This window comes from Simochromis diagramma, unplaced genomic scaffold (genome assembly GCF_900408965.1).
Source record: "Simochromis diagramma unplaced genomic scaffold, fSimDia1.1 OVJJ01000483.1, whole genome shotgun sequence".
NCBI lineage: Eukaryota > Metazoa > Chordata > Actinopteri > Cichliformes > Cichlidae > Simochromis > Simochromis diagramma.
In genome coordinates, this window is record NW_024386835.1 from 2,441,351 (window position 1) to 2,465,741 (window position 24,391).

Genomic DNA, 24,391 nt, shown 5'->3' on the forward strand with positions numbered 1-24,391 from the left:
TATGTTGGACCATTTTTGCACTGCATTTTTGCACTGCATTTTTGCACTATTTTGATACCTACAGCTCCTAAATGGTCTGAGGCACATTTAATGTTGGCACTGCTAGAAGTATACTTTCTACCCATTTCAATGGCAAAAATAAATATACTTTTCAAAAGTTTCAACACACTGTATGTCGTGTTTTGTCATCCACTGATTCTTCCTAGTGATACTACGTACAATGATTAGATTTATAACACTGCTGCATCAACTCCAAAATGATGTGTTTGCATTTATAGAGCTTTGAAAATACAGGGTGTGAGCTGTGATTGAAATTCAAATTTCCAAAAACTTTATTTATTTAATACAATTTCGTTATACCTATTGAACTTAAGGGGGAGAGAAACAAAGTACCCACCCGCAAGGGCCTATATGTACATCTCTAATTTTGAGTGCCATGCTATTTGAGATAACAGTGTTGTTATTATATTTGAGGCTTTTGCTTTGCACTGAAGTAACAGTACCTTTTATGGACATCTAAGTTCAGAGACGATTCACATTAGCAGTCACTGCATTGTTGCTCTTGCCCTTCATGCATTCATTAGATTGCAGGATGTTGTGTGTTTTCAGGTGGTTTAATACGTTTACTGTGTCCGAACAAACTCGATCATGATCTACTTCTAGAGACAAATTGTTTACCGTCTGCTGTGCCAGACATTTGAATTTTGCTTCGATGGTCTGTTATCCGTAGTTTATCACTGCAGTCAAGCACATTTGGGAAATTTCAAGTTGTGCAGTGCAGGAAGCAGCTGTGACTGACACAGGCAAGCACGTCATCAGGTAGTGACATAGGGAGCACTTCATGTTTGCTTTGTGTTCTGTTGACAGACCAGTATCGATCAATCGATAGTTTTCACGTGATGTGACAGCTACTGGGACATGCCTGCCCGTCCTTTCACTGTGCAGCCATTCTTTTAATCTCTTTCAGTTTAACTTGGCCTAAACGCTATCAAATGCATTAATCAATGTTAGAGCTGCTAGAACAGCGTAGAGTATGACACCAACATGTAAGCACATCTCTCCTAACCCCACCTTACAGGTTCAAATCCCACCAATCCCTGCCTCTCAACAGCAACCACGCCTGTCAGTGGCGGCTCATTTAAACTGTAGGAATGATTTAGCTGACATTGGAAAAATACTCAGTTAACTTAATTGATATGGCACGTGTTGCGAAATCAGTTTCACCCCGGTTCTTTTATTCGTCGAGGCATCCAGAGACGGCACCGGAACTCAGTAGTTATTTCACAAAACCTTTATTCATCTTTATTCATCTTCATTTAAGCATGCACTTCTAGAAGGGAAGACGAGGCCGGTGTGTCCCTCTGCAAAATCTTCACCCCTTTGTTAGTTACAGCCAGTTTTATAGAGGCGACCCCATCATAAAACCCCCCCACAGTGTGCTGCAAACTCTGTGTCTGTGTCTATGTGAGTGCTCGTGTGTGACTGTGTACGCATACCTGTGTGTATGTGTGAGTGCACATGAGTGAGTGTGCGTGTGGATGTGTGTGCGTGACAGTTAAAACACTGTGGGTGTAGGTAACTCCCTAGAGGTCATAAAACCCATCTCCCTTCCAGACCACAGTTATCCAGTTACAAATGTTGAAACCTTTCACAGTTCAACTGGGGGAGGGGTCTCCTACAATTTACTCCTAAGTTCATGACACAGTCAGGCCTTTAATACATTGAGGGCAGTGCCAGTGTCTCTAAAATAATTCTACATTCTATGTTAACACATTTCTAAACTCTAAAATAAGCTAAACATTCCTACACACGGCATTAATGTGACGAACTAAAACTACCAGAACGTTTCTGGTCCTACACTTTAAATGTCTCAGTCAACAAAACGTAACCTGTAGCACTTAATTTTGTTTTAACCATGAAAAATTTCTTGTTTCTTACCTCCCACAGGGCAGCATTATTTACCCATTATTTACCCATCAGGATCAAAAACATACGTAGCTGTTCGCACTTTAAAAACTTTTATCCTGGCAGCAGTGTAAGGTGAGCGATTCTCTACAAAATACCACTAGATGTCACCAAATTGAAACTCTGGGAGACACATCGCCGCTTTCAGGAGTTTTAAATAAAGCTGCCAGGTCAGAAAAGAGATCACAAGTCCCCAAAATTTATAATTTCTCTTCATATCTTTGTTTTTCCTATGATGTTGTACCTGCCAGTGTAGCGAGTCAGTCACATGACTGAAAACTATTAAGAGAACTAGCTCTCTTATTGTGTGTATACAAAATGAAGTGAAATAGTTTGATAAAGATGTTAACAGACTTAAACCTTAATCTTTAAAGTTTTATCATTTTCACAGTCAGAGCTGGGGTCACGTTCATGCAAACTGTAAGTGTTAGATCACATCAAGCTCAAAAAAGGATTCATCCCTCTCAAAATAAAACAAACTGAGGTGTCACAGCAGCATACATGCAACATACAACAAAGCAATATATGAGTTATTAATCTTTAACATTAACTAATAATGTTGTTGGTTAAACAGAAGCATCAACTGAGTCTTGATTTCAGTATAGGTGTGGAAAGTTTAGGTGATGCTGACTGGAAACCACAGATATCATGGTTGATAACCGACTATTAGCTCTCTAGTCAGTTAGTTTCTAATTCATTTAGTAAAAGTTGTCTGTCTTTACATTTACATTACTATGTGAAAAAGAACATTTAGGCCTGTGTTACATTCTATGGGACTCTTTTGCTCTGTTTGCACATTTCAGAAACAATAAAAATATTGAACCCGCTGGTTTATTTTAACTCTTTTCACCATACTAATATATAATACATATACATGCTAATATGTATAATGCATAAACAATTAAGCATGGACAATATGTAGTTAATAGTAGGACTAGCTGGGGACGGTGGCCCCAAAATCTGCCCAAGGCTCCGCAAAACCTTGGGCTGTCCTCCAGTACTCTAGGTGGCGCAGAAGTGCAATAAGCAAATCACTTAAACACTTTTGTCCCTGGACGGCTTCCTTCCACAGCGTGGACGTCAATGACATTCTGAGCTTTCATAAGGTTGCTCACTTCTGCTGGATGCGAAGATGTCCTTAACCTTTTTGTTCAGAACATTAACAAGAGATGTCGCAAAGGTAAGGGCATGATTGACGTTTAACTTTAAACTCGTGTTGTTTGTCTCGCTGAGTTAGCCTCCTGCGTTTGTGGGACATCTTCAGTGACTTAACTTTGCTAATTCATTCGCATTTCGTAGCCACTTGATATCACAGCAGAAGCAAAATTTACTATAAATTGGTATTTACTGTGACCAATGGCATCGGATGGGTCCTCAAATACATAAATGTGGCTGCTTTGTTGAAGTTGTGGTGTGTGCTCCTCTGTGTCTCTCAGGTCAGTGTTGGCCAGCATGTGCAGTCTTTACACACGGGATGTCAGCTGCTGGCAGCAGAGAAAGCCCTCCTCATGAAACTTCGGAAAAGCACCGGCTACACTTTTATTAACTGTAAGAAAGCCCTGGAGAAGTTTGATAATGACGTAGCACAGGTGAGGGCCTCTCGTAATCTGTCAGGTGCTGTTCGGCGTTGTTATGTCTTTGACACTAATGAGCTGTGGGACTGTTTTCAATGTAATTTGGCAAATGTTCAGGCAGAGACATGGCTGCATGAGCAGGCCCAGAAGGAGGGCTGGAGCAAAGCAAACAAGCTCGAAGGTCGCAAAGCCAAAGAGGGCCTGATCGGCGTGTTAGTGGGGGACAAAGCTGCGGTAATGGTTGAGGTAAGCCCACTGGTGCAGGGATTCATTAGCCATCTCCTCCTAGTTCTTCTCCTTCCTTTTTTTTTTCTTTTTCTCAACAACTTGGTCTTTTGTCTCTCTGTTTGTTTGTTTGTTTTTGATGCAGGTGAACTGTGAGACAGACTTTGTGGCACGCAATGAGAAGTTCCAGCAGCTGGTTAAGGATGTGACATTTGCCACCTTGGCCCACCTCAGAAATAAAACTCAAAGTCAGTCAGGATATGTAAAGGTAAGGATGCATGCTGAGGCCTGGGAGTAGAAATAAATGTTTATTTTATTTTAATTTCATAAATGTTAATGTAAACAGATCAGGTTATTGTGTCACAACTTCACCTACCTCTAAGGTGCATGGAAGTCTAAACTAAAACATGATTTAGCATGTGGCCTTCAGACAAAACATAATAGAGTAGGTATGAACCAGAAAGAATGCACAGCAGTACATCAGCAACAAGGTACATCAACATGCACACCAACCAATGGGGCACCTACAGGGACGAGCATCGCAATTGGTCCTGCAGCTTCAGGCAAACATGAGCTGTGTACAGCCATGACCAAACACTGCTAGTTGTTCATTTAAATTGAAACTGGTGTTTTGAACATCCTGTTATGCCACACAAGTACTTGAACTCTTAAAACTGATTTGTGCAACAACTTTTTGATATACCAGAGTTTTTAATGTGTCAGTGCTGACAGAGTAACACTTATGACGCGTGCCAGATGAGAATATATTGCAGCTTCCTTCAAGAATGCTTCTGGGAACCTGGGAAACGATGATGATGTTACCCATCTCCTTTATTAGATAGTTCTGTTTCCTCTTGACCAGGTCAACCTGAAGCTGCATAACCATATGTCCCACCAAAGGTGAAATGAAACACACAGATTACAGAAATTATGGCAGTGCATGCTTTAACAGTGTTATCAGTCATTCATTGGGTTTGGTAGGTTAAAAGTGCATTACTACTTCAGTGTTTTGGTTTTTTGTTGTTCTTTTTGTTTTTTACTACTTCAGTGTTGCATACTTTTTCTGTGGTCCAACCTTAAATCTTCAATCTAATCAGAATATGAGCTAAAATGTTGTATTTCCTTTAAGAACAATTGAATTTAAAAAAAGAAGAAAAAAAAAAGAAAATCAACCTCACAGGCCTTTGGCTATACATTTTTTATGCTACCCAGTTATATGCAAAGTATTAGGCTAATGGATGACCCACCTGCCACTGGGACACCAACTTTAGTACAAGAGCAGTAAATTAGCAGTAAATTTAAGTCAGAGTAATGAGTAATATTGTAAAGTAACCACATCCCATTACCAGTTTAAATTCCCTTTTTGTATAAATACATTTTATATAAATGGGTAACTGTACATACTTGTGAGTAATTTCAAACTGAATTTCTGTCATTACTGCGGCCCACCTGCAGAACCTTCATAGCCCATCAGGGGGCCCCCGCCCACACTTTGGGAATCACTGCTCTAGTCACTTAGACACTCCTGAAGAAACGCAAAACTACACATTAGCCTTGTTTAGAAGTCCTTACACTAACAAACTGGCTTTTCTTTCCAGAGTGTCCTGTCAAGCGATGACTTAAGCAAACTCAGCGTGGGTGAAGGAACTTCACTAGCTGATCAGGTGGCTCTCACTATAGGTCAGTACTTTGCCTAAGGGACACTGCTCATTGTAAAGCACTTTTCACACATGGGCCATATAACACTGCAGTGTTAAAATTATGGTTTTCTGTTATTCAGGCATTTCACTTTTATGCTCACAGCTTAATAGAAATATAAGATGGAGAGAAATGTGGTACACACTTAAAGTAAACTGCTCAAAAAATATGTTAAAAACACATCAGATCTGAATGGGGGGGGGGATCATGTTGGATATCTATGTATCTATAAGGATGCCAAATTCTTTGATGGAAAGGAAAATTAGCAGCCTGCAGAGGGCTGAATTTAAAGGTGCCCTTGAAATCGAAGTGAAAACATTATGTGGCAGGCTAGTCTGTCTTACCAAAATTTTATTGCAGCAACTCAAACTGGTACTCACTAGTTTGAATGGCTCCCATGTTCTTGTATTGCATGCCTGATAACGTGGGGGCATGCTCCTAATTAGGAGTCCTGGGGGATCTCCTCCCAGATCTGGACCACAGCATCACTGAGCACCTGGACAGTCTGAGGTGCAGACTGGTGAGGTTGGATGGACCGAAACATAATGTCCTAGATGTGTTCTATCGAATTTAGATCAGGCGAGTGTGGGGGACGGTCAACTGTATCAAATCTTTCATCCTTCAGGAACTGTCTGCTAACTCTTGCAACATGGCACCGGCCATTTTCATGCGCTAGGATGAACCCAGGATCCACTGCTCCAGTGTAGGGTCTGACAATGGGTCCAAGGATTTCAAGGATAGCTAATGGGAGTCAGGGTGGCATTCTCTAGCCTTTGTATACCATCACTGACCCACCACCAAACCAATCATGCTGAACAATGTTGCAGCCAGCATAATGTTCTCCATGGCTTCAACAGACCCCTTTGCATCCATCACACAAGTCTGTGCTCAGGGGGAACAGTTTCTAATCTTTGAAAAGTACAAGGTGCCAGTGGTGGACCTGCCAATTCTGGTATTGTTTGGCTAATGACAGTTGAGCTCCACAGTACTGGGCAGTGAGCATAGAGCCAGCTAGGGAACGTTGGGTTCTCAGGCCACCCTCATGAAGTCTGTCTCTGATTGCTCAGACACATTAACATTTACATCAGTGGCCCGCTGGAGGTCATTTTGTAGCTCTGGCAGTGCTCAAGTTTCTTCTTGCACAAAGGAGTGGAGAACCGTCCTGCTGATGGGTTAAAGGACCTTCTGCGGCCCTAGCCAACTCTCCCAGAGTAACTGCTTGTCTCCTGGAATCTCCTCCATGCTCTTGAGGCTGTGCTGCCACGCGGCGGTCCTTCTGGCAATGACACATACGAGTGTACCATCATAAAGGAGCTAAACTACCTGTGTAACCTCCTAGGGTCCAGATATTGCCTCATATGACCATGTTAATTTAATGAACACCAAGCAGCTGAAACTGATTAACAACCCCCTCTGCTCTTGACTGACCAGATCAATAATATACTTTGATTAAAAAGTGTTCCTTTAACTTTTTGAGCAGTGTATGAAATATTGTAACTCTATACATTCAGACTTTGGCTGTTAAACTGATGCAGTAGGCTGGATGTTATTAGGCAGTTAAAGTTTTACAGAAAAGTTGCTAGGCTAGGTTGTTCATTCAAGTGTAAAGCTGACATGTTTAGATGCTGTCAGATTGTCAGCAAGGAGTGCACGCTGTTTTGGTTTGAAACAAAAAATGTAAATAAATAGAAATATAATCGGAACAAAATTTGAAATTGTCAAGTTTTTGAATTGTTGCTTAATAGCATGAAAATGAACAGTCTGTTGCAGCAGGCTTTGGTTTTATATCGGTGCCTCTTGCTCCTCAGGTCGCCTTGGTGAGAACATGTCTTTGAAGCGGGCAGTGACGGTGGGCATCCCTGCTGAGTGGAAAATTGGTTCATATATACACGGCGGCATCAGCACCCAGACAGAGGTAGCCATGGGCCGTTACGGAGCCCTGGTCGTATTTCAGGGTGGAAAGGAAGGAGAGCAGGAAATGCTAGGTCGTAAACTGGGACAGCATATAGTGGGAGAGTCGCCTTTGTCTCTGGGTAACATGGATGACCTGCCCTGTGGCGAAAGTGAGACACGCCTGCTGCCTCAGACCTTCCTGGCAGACCCCAGCAGGACTGTGGCACAGTTCCTCAGAGGTCAGCAGGCTCGAGTGCTAGACTTTGTCCGATTTCAATGCGGCGAGACGACTGAAGACGCAGAATGAAGAGAGGGAAATTGTTCATCCAGCTGAATTTGACATGTCTTCATTTCATGTGTGAATATAATTCAGGTTTTTGTGTACTCTGTAAGACTGAGGCATCACAGTCACACAGCATCATGAATTTGAAAGAGTGTGCGCCCGCAAACACTGGTACCTAATGAAATGACCAATCCAACAATAAAATCTTTTTCCTGAAAAACCTGTCTTAGTATTTCATTTTATACACTATTCTGTATTTTAACACATAAATATACTTTTTTTTTTTTTTTTTAATGAAAAGGTTTAGTGGTAATTATTTTCTTTCTTTATATATGACGAGCCTCTTGCTTTGTAACCTAACTGAACTTACCATCCATCCATCTTCTTCCGCTTATCTGGGGCCAGGTCGCGGGGGCAGCAGCCTAAGCAGAGAAGCCCAGACCTCTCTCTCCCAAGCTGCCACCTCCTCCAGCTTGTCCTGGGGAACACCATGGCATTCCCAGACCAGCCAAGAGATATTATCTCCAGCGTGTCCTGGGTCTGCCCCAGGGCCTCCTCCTGATGGGACATGCCTGGAACACCTTACCCAGCAGCCATCCTTGTGACATGCTCGAACCACCTCAAATGGCTCCTTTCAATGTGCAGGGGCAGTGGCTCTACTCTGAGCCCCTCCCAGATGGCTGAATCACTAAATTTAGGTTAATTTATATAGTACCAAATCAAAACAACAGTCATCTCAAGGTGCTTTATACTGCAAGTTAAAGCCAGTACAGTATTGTGGAGAAAACCCTAACAAACAACCCCCTTACGAGCAAGCACGTGAAGACGGTTGGAAGGAAGAACTCACTTTTGACAGGAATAAACACCTCAAGCAGAACCAGGCTGAGGGAGGGCAGCCAACTGCGACTGGTTGGGGATTGAGAGAAGAGAGAGTATCAGATGATGGGGCCAAACAGACTGAAGAAAATAAAAAAATAAACAAATTTAATGAAATGCTTCAGTGAAGAAGTGCTCTGTGCACACAGTATATCAAATGCCTAATCAAAAACAAGCCTAGATCACCCTATAAATCATGTCAAAGTCATTTTATTGTGGTCCACATGCAGCCCACAATGATCTTAAGTGGGTTGCACCAGTGAAACTGCATGATGAATTTGCAAAACTGGGGGGGAAAAGCTCTGGCAGTTCAAAATATAAAGTTTTTATTAATTTACAGAAACGTTTACAGAGGTTCTTGTTAATAGAGAAAGCTATACATTCGTTAAGTGCTGTTGCTTCAATAAAAATAGAACTGAGGAATTTCACCCATTTGATAACCTATTGTCAGGGTAAGCAGATGCAATGTAGGCACAAAGCTGTCAAGCTGCCTGATTATTGGCTCTTCACTGAGCCCGGGATTAAAAAGCAGGCGGTGTTAGGTTAAGTCTAAAGAACAGCGTCATCTGTCACAGCTTTATACCATTAATGTGTGGCTATAGCAGGACTCAACGATGGGAATTCCCCGTTAAAAATATTCGATATTACAGCGTTCATGCAGTAGCTGTGCTTTACATTTGTGTGTTAATGTGTCGCATCTTATTTTTTCAGAAAACCGGAAGGGGGTGTGTAGCATGCGTGCAGGTTATGGCTCTGCAGCACCGCGCTGCACCACAAACGAGCTGCAACCCTGCAACTATGCGAGAAATGCAGCTGTGAAATGGAGGCATGTGATTGGCTGTTGCTGCCAAAGCAACGGTGACATCACCGGGGATGTACCACGCAGGAGCCGTTTGAGTCCTCGGAGCTCAGAGGAGGTCCAGCAGCTTGAGCCATCTGTCATCTAAACCCTCTAAAAAAAACAAACATGGTAAGTCAAAGATTCCCGCAGAAAATTTTATGGAAATATCGGCATTTTGCTGTATTTATGGAAAATGATTTTACCATCTCATAATCCAGCCCAGGTAACGCTAAATGCGAATCTGCTAGCCTGCTTCACTCACTCGAGCCTTTAGCTCCGAGCCGTTTCTTGCCTGTAATTGATGCCATTGCGGGATTAAGTCATCTGTAAATCTCACTGAAGTCTCTGTCGTTTTGTCTCATCTAACTGTTTCTCCCCTCTCTCTGAACTGTGCCTCAACCAGTCCGACCTAACGGAGGACCAGATCATGGGTGAGTCTCATTATGAAAATGTGTTAAAGGGGTTTATTATCCATAACATTCATCGGGTTAATGTAACCAGTACATATTTAGAAAAAAAGAAAAGAAGAAAGCTCTGACTTCTGGCCCTGTACTTGAGTAGGATCGCTGCAGGTAAATGAGAACTGCAATGTGAAAGTGAGCTAAATTTAACTCACCTCACTGAATGGCATTCACTGTGCGGGAAACCTGAAGGCGCCTCACGACTCAAACTGGACAAGCGTTTAACTCTGAGTTCATCACTAGTGCTAACCTGCAAAACAGGACTTGGGTGAAACATGTTGATTTGTTTGCATGCTTGAGCTTTTTAAATGTGTGATATGCTAGCAGACACAATAACGACTCACATTTTTGTGGTGTAGGTGTGTCAAACGGCACTGAAACACAGTTTACATTGTTTGCTATGGTACGTTTGCTTTGTAGTGTTTTTTTTGTTTTTTTTTAACAGAACAGAAATGCTTTTCATGCTTTTGTAATTTTGTGCCGCACACTCACCCACTGACAGTGAGGAGAGGACTTGGTTTATGTGAAGCGTGTCAGTTTTTGATTCCAGTGGAAAAAAACTACATTGTGCATTTTATAGTAATGAAATGCTGTGTATTATTTTTAGTGTAAAAGCACCATTGATTGCGAACAAGTATTTACAGACGTGAGAATTTTATTGGCCCACTTGCTAACCTCTTGCTTTTTTGAAATGAAATGCACAGAAGCTGCTAGTGTTTACTGTCAAAACAACGTATGAAAAATCATGTTTTCCTTCCCACAGTAAAGTATCAGTAAAGCTTTGGTGCATACGTCATTACCTGTGTCATGAAGGCCTGTCTGGAACTTTTGGGAACCTAACATGCTCTGCAGCTGAACTGGAGTTCTGCATTTGCTTTCCTTCTCACTAGAGTTTAAAGAGGCCTTCCTTTTGTTTGACCGGACGGGCGAGGGGAAGATCACCTACAGCCAGTGTGGCGATGTTATCAGAGCTCTGGGACAGAACCCGGTCAATGCTGAAGTACTCAAAGTCCTGGGAAACCCCAAGCTGGAAGGCTAGTATCTGATTCACTGCTCACAACAAAAGCAGATGACTATCACTGCAGCATTAGTTTGTTTTGGTTAAGAGTGTGGTCAGGTGTACAATTACAAGGTCTCGTTATAACCTCCGCAAAGTAGTACAGGTGATAAGTCACTGCTTAGTGGCTTACTTTGTCAGTGTAACTTGTAAGAGTCACACCTGAACTAAAACGTGTTTTTTATCTGCAGACTAAATTTACTGCTGTGTGCAAAATGTTCTGGACTATCTAACACTTGGTAAATGGGCTCCAATGTCCCTCACATCACTAGAGAAACCCTAAATCTTGAGAAAATGTCTAGATTTTCTCACATGCAATCAAAACGAGTTTTGATCATTATAACAATGTGCACAAAACATTATTTATCTGATGCTACTGTTGGCTGTTCCCTTGCCCAAAGGGTCACCACAGCAGGTCCAAAGAAAGTGGCAGCAGGAAAAACATACATTTACCAGCTCTGCATGCAGATGAACAGGTTTTTGTGTCAGCCTTAAATATCATCCCCCACAGCCATGTGACTGAACTCTGAATCATCACCATGAATGGGCAAGAAACAAAAGCCTCACAGAAAAACATCACAAAATTCTACTAAATTCAACCCAAAAACTCACATGATCTCAAACGTATTCACTTATTCACCTTCACCATTGAAGGCTCACTGTTGTTTGTCCCCCTGCAGAGATGAACACCAAGATGCTGGATTTTGAGCAGTTCCTGCCCATGTATCAGGCCATTGCTAAGAACAAGGACCAGTGCTCCTTTGACGACATTGTTGAAGGCCTGCGCGTCTTTGACAAGGAGGGAAATGGCACAGTGATGGGAGCTGAGCTGCGTCATGTCCTCACCACATTAGGTAAGACCTGCAGAATACATGAAGTATTAGTCACGATCTATAAATCACAGTTGGCCTGCGTTCAAGTAGTTATCTGTGTAAAGGCTGTGCTTTCTGCTTCTTTCAAATGTCTATTTCTTAATTCTGTGCTTCAGTGCTAATATGTTCTTCTTTATCTTCTAGGTGAAAAGATGACAGAAGAAGAGGTGGAGACTCTTTTAGCGGGACATGAAGACGCCAATGGCTGCATTAACTACGAAGGTAGATCATTGTGCATAAAAACCTTCTTAACAACAAATAAGAATCTCCAAAAGTTTATTCTGTTCATCTGGCCGTAGCGTTTTCAGTGGGAGAAACGTTTCGTCACTCATCCAAGTGTCTTCTTCAGTGACAAATAACAAATAAGAACCAGATTATATGAGGAAAAATAATACTACTGCCATTGATTTTTACCCCTGAGCTGTAAAAGGCTGATGGGGTATTGTCATTACCCCGCTGGGCGGGCAGGCGGCATGGACCAGTGGAGGAACTAGGGTGACACATCCCTCTTCAGTGAAGTATGTGAAAATCCCCTATGCATAAATGGAGTCAACAAAATGTCCACAAAAACACAATTATGGGGGGACAGCTTTTAAGGACATAAAAGTTGCCCCCCTTGCGTGGACACCCAAGTTTGTGAATTCGGTAACTTAATAATAAGGCGACATAGAATTTTGAAATTATACCATAGGTTCATCAATTAAAAATCTTAGATGAAATCAAATCTCAAAGTCAAGTTCAAGTTTCAGTAGCTTTTGTAAATTTCTCACACGTAGCACAGGAGATCGTTTTACAGAGTGTTTGGTTTAGATGTGCTGTGGTGCCAGCTACACATATTTACCTGCTTATTGTCACATAATCTTAGTGGGACTTTGTGCAGCCTTGTGTCGGGCTAAAAACTGTGTGATATTCATTTCATCAGAGTTGGACACTTGAGTTCTCAGTTGCAGCTTTGTTGGGTATTGCCTAGAATAGATTTAAGGCTGCATTGGATGAATGTAGGGCCGCTGCACACAGTGTTTTTCTGTCTACGGAGGCCCTGAGAGGTCAAACACACTGCAACACTGAAATGCCAGCAAGCAGAATTGGGAAGAGGGGATGCACAAGTGAGAAGCTAGAAATAAACAGCTAATGGTGTTATATGAATCATAAAACACATTGCATATTCTGCATATTGTTAATGTCTCCCCAGACACAGTTCTGTCTTGTTTTGTGCACTTTTGCAGTGTTTTTCTGTTTGCTGGTGTTTTCTTAAGTTGCAGTGTTTGACCTCTCAGAGCCACCGTAGCTGTGCGACTGCCTCATGCTCACTGGCTCCTGTCTCATCGCTTTTGTCCATCATATAATATCTGGTTGAACAGAGGGTAGTGAATTAACCTTTTTTTTTTTTTTTAATGAATTGTGATGTTAGTCTGTAGATATTGAGCACTGATGGTGTTCTCTGACCTTTAACCTTTCTCTCCTGCGGTGCTCCTCAGCCCCACCTAAATGTGGCCTGCATGTAGCATTCATTCACACCTTAAGACTGCTCCCATGTTTAACGCTAACGATTTTGAGAGGGGGGGAAAAGGATTTCAGGGTGAACCAAGTGTAAACATGAGCTAAAATGCTGCAAACAGACACGAATTGTTTATTTTAATTTATCTGCAGAACTCAAACATTTCTACCACACTTTTTTTTTTTTTCTTCCCTAGCTGTGTTTGCCTTTTTTCATAAATCTAATTATTCTAAATAAATTCAGGCTTTTGATCCTATTTGCTGATATGGCTGGTTAGGAAATGGTTTATACCTGACTTTGTGTCTGTACTCTGAAATGCAGATTTTTCTCCATCACTCTCCACACAGAGCTCGTCCGGATGGTGCTGAGCGGTTGAGAACTTCCGAGGACCACTTCCACATTATTTTCTCTGTTGTCTTGCCCTTCTATCCATGTCATCCCTTCCCCAATAAGTCTTTTTTGTTTCTGTGACATTTTTGTGCCTTTTCTGTCAAATGTGAAGAGACACTTTCACCTCAATTTCCAAACATTCACCTGCAGGCACAATCAGTAGTATTATCCCCCCGGATTGTTTAACTTTTGTCATCTTTATCTGTCTTGTCAGTTTTCTTGTGAATGGAAATAATAATGGGATTTCTGAAAGTTTGAAATAAAAATGCTGTTTTACAAAGTGTCATCAGGCCTGTGAGTCTGGTTAAAGTCGCATTACAAGCATGATGAAAAATATTTCAATCATTTAAGTGGATATCAGATGATTTCTGTGTGTCGTGTCCTGAGCTATATGAATTAGTGATGTTAGGTTTACACATTGAGCAAAAATAAAAATCAGTTGGAGATAATTGTCTGATTAGCTAATTAGATACATCCAAATAAAGAGCATCAGCCAGGCGATGCCTCCTCGAGGTCCACCAGGAAATGCTGTGCAGTCGTTCGTCATCAGATACTTTAAGTTAGTAAGTCAACAAACCACTCTGAACAATGTCTCCTCTTCACATCTTTATTTTTCCCCAAACATTTTGTAATTAAAACCAGTTTTGACATTTTTTTTTTTTTAATACAAACTGCCAGAATAACTGTCAGCACTAATGTGATGATTTACAGAGGAAACTTTTCTACTGTATAATAATCAATGGAACTGCTGCTACCTTCGGCATAGTGAAAAACATATAGAAACTGAACGGACACTTATTTCATATCACAAAATCCACACAATGTAATAATAACACAGATAAAAGAAGTCCATTTATGCTCACAACTGTGGTGAGGACTGCAATACTGGCTTGACGGACATCGACTGTAAAGTTTCACCATCTGACTGGATTATATTTCATGATACTGACATGATGTGCAGAACAACACGTGTTTCTTCTCGTAGATTCTTCAAACAACAGATGGCACTGGAAAAAATTGTAAAAAAACAAAACAAAATAAAACTGAACGGTAACATGGTTTACAGATCCTAATGGCATGCGTTCACATACACACATGCTCACAGTCACATCTCAGACAGATCCGGCAGTCCTGTCCAAATCACACACAACTATGGAGAGGGTAAATATCAGTTACAAAGGTAATATACAGTTACAATGTTGACATATCAAAGAAAGAAGATGGCAAAAAAGAGTAAAAAATATATAAATGTATAGGATACAAAGTGAGGATATTGTTGCAGATATTAAGGACACGATTCTCCATTGTCAGCTGTTTAAGGTGCTCCCTTGTGTTTTTACAGCGTCAGCATTTCTTACATCTTTAAAGCGAAATGCACCAAGCTGCTTAAAAACATCCTCCTCACTCACCAAGAAACCACAATGAACCTCACTGAATAAATGTATGATAAACATGATTAGAAAAAACATTTTGGCTTAGCAGTTTACACAAAGTCCAAATCCAAATAAACGTGTGCGTGGTCGCTAACGGTATTAATCCCAGACTTTCTTTTCAAACAGAATTACATTCCTCACAAAAACCACAGCCTGGATGCTTCAAGTTCATTTGCACTTGCAAAACACAAAGCGCCACGGTCACGTTTTTCTCTAAGTGCTGTTGAAATGTGGGAGGGAGTAACCTCCTATAACAAAAAGAGGCCTTTTCAAGACCTCAGGTTGTCATTACTTTCAAATACTTCCCATATTATCATTAGAGTAACAAGAGAGGTGTTTGTAACAGAAAATCCAGTTTACAGTACACTTTTCCCAAACTGCATCCACTCTGCGTTAAATTTCAGTGTGGCATCTTTTGATTAGAAACATCTTCATTCCTTTCAGACTTTATACGGGTTTTAGAAACATGACACAATTGAAAACAGAGAAAAAAATCATTTTCCCAATTAGCTTTCCAAAACTGTATTTAAGACAAGAAAGAGATCATATAAGTGCTCAAGTTCAATTTCATGGTTGCTTCAAGTCTTTCAATGCGACCTACAGAAACATATTAAAAGTGCTTTTGTCTTACATATATTTTAATTAGTACCTACAGTACGAGAGGGGAGGGGGACGCTAGAGAGCGTAGGAAGTACGAGACTTCACTAGCTGTGACAAACTGTTGCAGGAAAATAAATGCAACAATTTCCAAAACACTGAAAACATGAGATGAGTCTTTTCTCTTCTTCTCACTGAGTGCCAGCATGTTGATAAGACCATCTAAGCTTACCAGATCTCCTGGTGTCAAGCTTAAAATTCCAAAGTGAGACGCAGTCGAACACGCAGGATGAAAATCTATTTTCTTCATTAGTCGGTTCAATTTGAAAAAGGACTTCTTTTCTAACAGAGAGTCAAAGGTGGATTGATATTGGTGTTTTTTTTTCTTTCTCAAATCAATTGTCCTCTTGAAAACACACAAGCAAACAAAAAAAGAAATAGAAAATGTAAAATGAGTTCTCTTCCTTCGGTTGATGACTTCTTCATTTTAGATAATACAGGCAGGATTCAAAGTGGTCAGAGTCATTCAGATTCTCAGGAAATTTGCTTTTTCTCACTGTGGAGGAGGGACCGGAGCTGAGGGGTGGAGTGTCTCTCCGGGGAGAGGGGCGGTGGGCTCTGTGAGGGGACAAACAGGAGAAAAATGTTACGTACGATTTGTAACATAGTATCATTAATTTATTAAATTTAGTCATTTATATTCACAAAATGTGAATTATGCATAATATATTATAATCTATGATATAATCATGATATATTATAATACTAGAGTTGTAGTCCAAACAATACTATAACACTGATGTGTACTTGTGAAATAAAAGAATGATTGATCTTCTCCGTGTCAACCTTAGATTCTTCAATTCAGAAATAACTCAAGACTGAGACGAGTGTTGTTTGAAAGCTAGGTTTCAGAACATTATAAGCCGTCCCAAGTCATGTTGGCATGAAATGTTTGGTATTGTTTGATCATTTGCATCATGCCAACAGTATCTCACAATCAAGACAGTGAGAAGTCCTGTTTTAATGAGTGAACTCCGTTTCAGCTTTTTGGTCTTAGTTAATAACTTGTTGACAAAGATAAGATAAACTTGCAGCTTTTAACTGTCGTTACTGCACCACTGCACAATTTCATGTATTTCACACACATTCATATTATTGAGTTTGCTTCAAGAATAAACATGTCTGTGAACATGTCCACAACTAATGAATGTAATAATTATAAATAAATATTACAACTACGGTGTACGAGGAACTGACAGCAAACGTAAATGTATCAACTACTATTAAAGCTGCTACCTCACCATGGAGTACAGATGTAGTGTTGGAGCTGGAGTGAGCAGCTGGGGTCTGACCCGGGGGACAAGGTGGCGAGGTGTGAGCGCTTGGTGGTGGCTGGGACTCGGGAGCTGGGGCTGAAGCGGCTGGTGGTGCTGGGCTGGGGGCTGGCTGTGGCGCTGGTGTGCTGGGAGCTTGCTGATTTGCGGTCAGGGCTTGAGGTGCCGGGGCCGCGGTGGCCTGAGTGGAGTGAGGGCCCCCTGCCTGGCTATGTTGCTGGTGCTGAATCTGCTGGAAGTGCTGCTGGCGAGCCCTCATCTCAGCGTATTTCAGCTGCTCCATGTGGAAGGACTGACGGTCAGCCAGCAGTTGCTGCCGCTGGTACTCCAACTGCTCACAGAGACAGACAGACATGTCTATGATTTAGGAAAACAGCATACTATACGCACTGCATTGAATGTAACTTAAGAATTTTCTTATTTTAATGCTACATATCCTTAAATTCCCCACTCACAGCCTCCCGCTCTCTGTCCATGATGGTTTCCAGCTCCTCAAAGTGTCGCAGTTTAATCTCAAGCTTCTTCATTTGAGTTTCCACCAGCAGAGCCACCAGAGATTTGATCTTCCTCTCTTCCACTGCAGCCAAATGCTGTGAGGAGAAAGAAGAAGAAGATTAGAGAAAATAAAAACAAAAAAAGCTGAAGATTGAAGATACGACAAGTTAAGACCTTGACTCAATTAATTTTACCTTGGCCTTGACAGCAGCAGCTGCTAGAGCGGAGGCAGCAGCAGTGGCCAGGTTCCCCTCTCCCACATCACGCTCCACCTTAGCTTTCCTTTCTCCTTCACTCTCCCCTTCCCTCTGTCCCTCCTCTGTTCCCTCTTTTCCATCCTTCTCCTTCTCCCCATCACCTATGAGAAACAAAAGTTTAATGTTTTTCACTGTTGACCAAAACCTTTATGTCTGCAACGTCTTATGAAGACAAAACCCTTTTGTACCCATCTCAGACTCTGTTTTGTCTGCCTCCCTCTCTCCTTCAGGTTCTCTTCCTCTTTCTTCTTCCTTCTTCCCATTCTCTGCCTGCTTTTCCTCTTCCTCATTCGCTCCATCTTTAGTCTCCTGTGTGGCAAAGTAAACAGCACAATATGATCCACAGAACTTTTACAGCAGAGATAATATATGTATATGTTTATAATATGACATTCTATTATGTTACAGTGAATTCTCATCATACCTTGGCCTCTCGTTTCTCCTCATTAGACTGGTTGTCACTCTTGCTTTCATCACTGCTTTCATCTGTAGAGAAGGCAAGCCACAACCTTTCAATGCGCTTTTTCTGACTACTCAACTTTTACAATCATTATTTTTAATTTTCTTTGTAGTGCAGCGTTCCAAAATTTATGCTGTGTGCATTTATCCTACCAGGCCTCTCTCCCTCCTCCAGACCGGTCCCTGCGATGCCACTGCCTTCCAGGCCATACAGAGGGTCCTGTCTGCCACTGACCCTCGCTGCTTCCTCCACCCGCCGCACATGAGCCTCCACAAGTGCAGCTGGAACCTCCTCCTTCATACGCGAAAACTCCTCTGAGCAGGGAGCGATAAATCACAATTAATGATGTGAAGCAAAAACAAGGACACTGATGGATTAGTCACCTCTAGTAGATTGAAAATGAACAAAATCGTTGCCTGAACAAAAGCGGTCTTATGAATGGCATGTACAGACATTTGGAGCTTCAGTGATACAGGATTTGGTCAAGTGTTGGAAAGGTGTTGTTTAACATTTAATGGTCTCACTGTAGAAAATTAAAATGTATTTTGCTGTCTTAATTTTTATCCTATTGGATTATTTACTGGTTGATGTTTTCAGTGCCCTGTTGCTTCCTCTTTTTCCCATTCAGGCACTTACTATTAGCTCAAACTGTAACAACACAAAGAGACCATTTTTGTTTTCTACAGAGTTGGGAAATTTCAAATGGAGTTACTTCTCACCCAGAGCAGACTTGGCTGCGGCCGAGGCCACACGTGGGTCGACTACAGAGGCGAGGAAGGCCACGGTGCTCATGACAGGGTTTCCTGCTTGGCTGAAAGGTACCGGCTGATAGGCAAGTGGGCCCAGGGAAGAAGAGCTGTCCTCCAAGTACGGGTCTTCAATGGGCAACCGCAGGAAGTGCAGGATACACTCATCCTGCGTACGGCTGCCCACGTGTTCGGACACTTTGTTCCAGTCGTCCTTATACATTTCCAAACCCTGAGGGAAGTAAAACCTACATTTAGCTCCATCTTTCCATGATGACATTTCCCAGTGTGGTATTACAGTGGCTGCTTTTACACTCTCTGATCATGTTTAAAACACTGAGTGTACCTCAAGTAGTAGTAGTGTTTCTTGCTCTGTCCACTCCCTCATGGAGCTGGCTGCACTCTTGCTCTGCACACAAAACATCACCATCACCACCATTAAACCGCCGATATTATGGTGAGTAAACAGAAACTATTCATTCTGTTATCCACCCTCCTGGACTTGTACCTTTGCAGAGCTTGTCTTCTTGCTGTACATGTCGGTCCGCAGCCCAAAGTTTTGCAGATCTGCTGGCTTGTCCTTCACTTTGTCAGGGAATGACATCATCTGCTGGGTGGCAGGGGTCTACAGGGTCAAAAAGGAACATATGTAAAACAACGTTGAAGATGTGTGCGCACGTGTCCATGCGTGTGTGTATACAAACCTGAGATGTCTTGGGCTGCAGGGGCACCAGGCTGGATGGAGTGTCTGCCAGGACGTGGAAGTGCGAGGTGGGGGGAGGACCCATGGGTGTGGGCCGACTCTCAGAGTCCACCTGGTAGTTGATCAACCCCCACTGCTCCAGAAATGCGTGGACTCTGTGGGGGGAGAAAATGTCCGGCGTATTCGTCGCAGGCAGTAAGTGATTTTGCAAAAACTGGTTAGAAACACCTATCCTCCCCTTACCTCATGATTGCACACACATCTCCTGCCAGATTCCTACGGCAGGCAGTGGAGGTCAGGTACTCCTGAGGATTCAGTCTGTAGGTGTCAATCATGAAGTTCCTGTATGCTAGATAACTGAAACAAAGAGGCTTTTAAATATCTGACAGATAAACAAATTTAAATGATTGAGCACTGTGTTGTGCACTGATCAAACACTTACATCTCAGGCGTTTTGGATTTGTTCTTCCCATTGAAAAACTCTGGCAGGGCTCGGCGCTCAATGGCATGAACACTGGAAGAAAAACAGATGCAAGTATGCAACACAAATTTCCCTCACTCATGGATGACCCTTAAAACGTTCTAATACTACGTCGTGTGGCGCTGCTTTTCATTTCAACGAGTTCACTTTTCTTTTCCTCATTCTGTTCTCACATGGGAAAAAAGCATTTTTATTCTTACCTGTTATAGTCAAACCAGGCTGCGTAGCTCGGAATGATGATGTGATGGGTTTGCTCAGTCACGTTGTCCTCGTGGAGGTCTGAGCCTTTCACTGGCTCGCCCTTCACACTCGGGGAGCCTTCCTCCTCTTCCTGTTGTTCATACAAACATACAGTTGGGCTCACCAACACAGAATTACAGCCATGATTTTGTCATATGTACTATTAATTGTTAAAGTACCTTTCCTGTTGTTTCCATGGACTCGTCTTCTTGCTCATCTGTTAAATCACACAAAAGAGACGCGTGCGTGAAAGGGTCAATAGATTGATCAGTGCTTTATTACTGGAAATTATTGATGAATAACAGCCGAACACAACGAGTCTTTGCCATTTTTGGTGAAGCATTTATTAAACTGGTTGGCGGTGGTTAAATATGATTGTGTAGGTGAAGCTCACCCAAATCTGTCCCTCCTTTAACTGGGGTGGAATCAGAGTCCTTCTTGGTGTTATCTGCAGGAAGACAGAATTGGCTTAATTATTATTTTAAAAGAGGACCCATTAATATCTATATATATCTATATATGTCAATGTGTATATATATATATATATGATGTGTTTTCAAAATATATGTAGACTTGTATACTTGTCTTTGCTGGGTTTCCCTCTTCAGATGCTGGAACAGGTGAAGCTTCATCCAAATCCTTGGACAGGTCCTCCTGTTCCTCCTCCCTCTGACCCCGTTTAGACTTGGTGTACGGGGTCGTTGGTCTGTTGACACGCACACAAAGGGAACAAATGTGTATTGCATTATTTTTCATAACCCTCTGTTTTTTTTCTCCAACAGGGAGTCGAAGAACATCATCATGCATCAGGACGTGACTCTTAACAAACCCTTTTTTGGTGTTCTTCTTCTTGCTCTCCTGAGGTGGTGGGGTTGGGGAGGGTGATGGCGAGCGCTTCCTCTTCTTGGCGCTGCCAGGTTTCTTGTCCCTCCGCTCGTCTGGTGTGGTCACCTCATCTGTCAGGGTCTTGGCGGAGATCCTCTTCCTCTTAGGACAGCCCTCTCCAACCTCATAGTCCTCCTCGTTCATCCACTCGTTATACTGGTCCAGATCTAAAATCCACTTTGCATGGACCTGTAAATAAATAATAAATAAATGATAAATAAATAAACCAATTATTATCTGCCCAGAAGTGAAATATTTTCAGCAATCGTGTCAACCACCAGGATGGTAGAGGAGGAGGTGGAAGGAGGAAGACCTAAACTGAGTTATAATAAAGTTGTAATAAAGTTATAATAAAAGACTGAAACTCATGATATTAACCTCTGTTATTAAAGACTTCATTTTGCAGAAAAGAACAAGGACAAATTAAAATTCAAGCTGAAATCAAAAAGGTTTCCAAAAACATACAGATGTATCTGTAACATTTAAGTGCTGCACAGTGGACAAATAAAAAAAAAGATCCTTGAATTTAAATACTGCAAGTATCATGTAGCATTAATAAAGCGGTCAAATACTTGATTAAACTCAGGGAGTATTAGAAAATCTGCTGTTTAAATTCATACAGACTGACACAGACAGAAAAAAAGCAACAACAAATACCTTCCTGGGCTTTTCTGGGGAGGGAGGATCTTCTACCGCAGCCTCAATTTCACTGGCTGCGATCCAGGTATCGTAACTAAACAGTGAAGGGAATGAGGTTAAAGCTCGCATTAGGTGGGAAAAGCACAAGTTTGGCCATGTAACACCACAGCAGGAGAGGTAATGTCAGCTTAACCTTCTAAAAACCAAAGATGTATTGAGAAAATAAGACAAGTAGATAAAAGTGAGCTGCACAGTGCTCAGAACAAACCTGTCAGGAAAATATCCCCAGTGAAGCAGCACTTGCTTGTCTCTCTTCATCACAGGACGAACCCACTCCTCTGGACCAAGAAGATCGGACGATGTTAGCGCAAATCTGACTCGTGCAGTAAAACTTGTAACAATGCCTACCGAGACAAAACCTCACCTTCCTCCAGACTGGCAGGAATAGGCACAACAACGTGGGAGCTGGAGGCCTTGTCTTCGGTTACTGAGCCCTGCAACACAAGAATACATGAGTAGAACCATTTGAATGTAAATTAAATCTGTCTGTAGTAAATGATCTGCCTGAAAGGCTCCTTTTAAAACACACCTGATGTCTTTTGATGATGTCTTTCAGTTTCCCCAGCAGCTTTGGCTCTATGTCAGGACTCAGGTAGATGACGGGCCTAGTCAGACAGTTGTTCTGGAAGAATTGGAGCAGATACATAACTTACACGACTACATTTGCGAGCATTGATTCAAATAATCAAGAAGAATCACAAAACAATACAATAATCTAAACTCAGTTCTGCCCAATATTAGTTTTCCTGTATGTTTATTGGTGCAGTCTTCCATAACAGTCCCAGTTTCTCATGTGCCCTCTTTGGAATATTAATTGCCCAGTACTTGTCCTATGAACTTGATTAAAAGTAGAAATCACCATGCCACAGCAGATGAAGAAATCTAGATGATCTTGGAAAACTGCAGGACTGATTAAGTAGGATTTCTGTGGATGTCTTTCAGTACATCTATGTGTAATGATCAGGCAGCTTGGTTCCCAGACTCTTTTGAAATTGAGCGTAACCAAAGGACACGGTGTTCACTTTGCTATCATTTAAATTTAATGCCTGCAGTAGGAAAAACCATCAAAAATTTACTCCTGTTAGATATTTAATCAAAATATGGCCTGAAATGTTCTACTATCCATTGACAACCATAAAAGCACTGCTGCAAAACTCACCTGCACTAAGGACTTCTCAATCGTCATGAACATCTCCACATTTCGGTCCATCCTCGACGGATTCTGGAAGTCAAACCTGCGCCTACCAGGAGTTTAGACTGGAGTTACACACGAAACGGCAACATAGCCAATATCCAACTGAGCACCGTAACTTAACAGCCACTAGCCCAGACGCCTAAACTCAGCTAGAAAGAAAGTCTTACCATCCTTGGTCACTTTTGAACTTGTAGGCTGCAGCCAGGATGTGGCAGAGAGCCCCTCCTGACTTAAAGTCCAAGAAGCATTTCATCTGCAGGGATACAACTCAACACATTCAGAATAACAGCAGTTTAAATTAGGTATCTATTTTTGAATGTAACAGATATACAGATGTTTAAGACACGTACCGGCAGCTTGGTGAGCGGAGGGTTACTGACATGTCGACCGAACACCTCCTCCTGGAACTGGAGCAGCTGGACCACCAGGCTGGACAGAGATTTGTTGGTGGGGGGCTCGGCCTGGATGTACTGTGCGCAAACACATGAAAATAAACTCAACTGTGCTGCTGGATGCCTTTATCGGATATCTCAAAGGAAGGACATTTCAGTGAAAACTGCGACACGGATTGGTAAACGGGGAGGGGATGGAGTCACAAATATCGCTAACCTTTCATTTTTATCACTGTTTACTAAAAGTGTTTTTGTTTTTTTTTATTCGATTATTGTGTTTAAACACCAGCGCAGCGCTCAGTGTTATTCAACACCGGACATTGCTTCAGTCAGCGCGGCGCGCCACAGAGCCAACATCTGGATCCGAGCTGCCTCACCGTTAGCCCATTAGCTTACTAGCTAGCTAGCGGGCTGGCCGGCTAAAGTCACCCTTCAACAAAAATCCATCCTCTGAGGTCAGACTGTGTGCTTGTTTTAGATCGGTTTAACTACAACAGCGCTCAGAGAAGCTGCCGTTAGTGGCTGCATCTGATGCAGCTGTTGGCTCAGCATCCTTTTGTATCCCGGCTCGAGTGAATCAAACAGCTGGACGCTCAGCAGCACCCTCCCTCCTCTCTTTGTCACTGCCTCTGCCCAATAGGTAAGTGGCCATATTTCAACGTGAAAAATGGAAGGTGTCTCTGTAGGATAGCAAAACATGCGGTCGGTACCTTTTTGTAATTCTTTCCCAGCCAGACGCGGACATTATCAAACTGAGAAACGGTATCAGACGCTTCGAAATATTTTACATTCGGGCCGCCGTCTTTCTTCCGCACCGCCATCTTTGCCTGCAGACAACTAG

At 42.1% G+C, this 24,391-nt stretch overlaps 3 protein-coding genes across 4 annotated transcripts; 2 read left to right on the forward strand and 1 right to left on the reverse strand.

The window, feature by feature from the left end:
• The first annotated feature begins 2,999 nt into the window (after positions 1-2,999).
• tsfm (Ts translation elongation factor, mitochondrial) lies at positions 3,000-7,860 on the forward strand. Its single transcript, XM_040028803.1, has 6 exons — positions 3,000-3,145; positions 3,402-3,554; positions 3,657-3,785; positions 3,910-4,032; positions 5,363-5,444; positions 7,271-7,860. Exons 1-6 carry the CDS (start codon positions 3,098-3,100, stop codon positions 7,660-7,662), a joined length of 927 nt encoding a protein of 308 aa, XP_039884737.1. The 5' UTR covers positions 3,000-3,097; the 3' UTR covers positions 7,663-7,860.
• Positions 7,861-9,299: 1,439 nt separating this feature from the next.
• On the forward strand, positions 9,300-13,919 carry myl6 (myosin, light chain 6, alkali, smooth muscle and non-muscle). Its single transcript, XM_040028804.1, has 6 exons — positions 9,300-9,484; positions 9,759-9,786; positions 10,707-10,850; positions 11,554-11,727; positions 11,890-11,967; positions 13,591-13,919. Exons 1-6 carry the CDS (start codon positions 9,482-9,484, stop codon positions 13,617-13,619), a joined length of 456 nt encoding a protein of 151 aa, XP_039884738.1. The 5' UTR covers positions 9,300-9,481; the 3' UTR covers positions 13,620-13,919.
• A 307-nt stretch (positions 13,920-14,226) lies between these two features.
• On the reverse strand, positions 14,227-24,391 carry smarcc2 (SWI/SNF related, matrix associated, actin dependent regulator of chromatin, subfamily c, member 2). Of its 2 annotated transcripts, none has more exons than XM_040028802.1 (26): positions 24,261-24,391; positions 23,509-23,628; positions 23,326-23,411; positions 23,123-23,198; positions 22,493-22,585; positions 22,328-22,397; positions 22,172-22,241; positions 21,922-21,997; positions 21,209-21,453; positions 20,961-21,085; positions 20,774-20,827; positions 20,559-20,596; positions 20,340-20,470; positions 20,101-20,172; positions 19,902-20,015; positions 19,660-19,813; positions 19,464-19,580; positions 19,302-19,364; positions 18,929-19,187; positions 18,362-18,523; positions 18,174-18,235; positions 17,938-18,058; positions 17,687-17,850; positions 17,453-17,587; positions 16,965-17,328; positions 14,227-16,281 (listed from the first exon to the last, which is right to left on the reverse strand). In XM_040028802.1, exons 1-26 carry the CDS (start codon positions 24,369-24,371, stop codon positions 16,217-16,219), a joined length of 3,147 nt encoding a protein of 1,048 aa, XP_039884736.1. In that variant the 5' UTR covers positions 24,372-24,391; the 3' UTR covers positions 14,227-16,216. The 2 variants fall into 2 exon arrangements, with proteins under 2 accessions (XP_039884736.1, XP_039884735.1); XM_040028801.1 differs by having other exon boundaries at positions 23,123-23,204.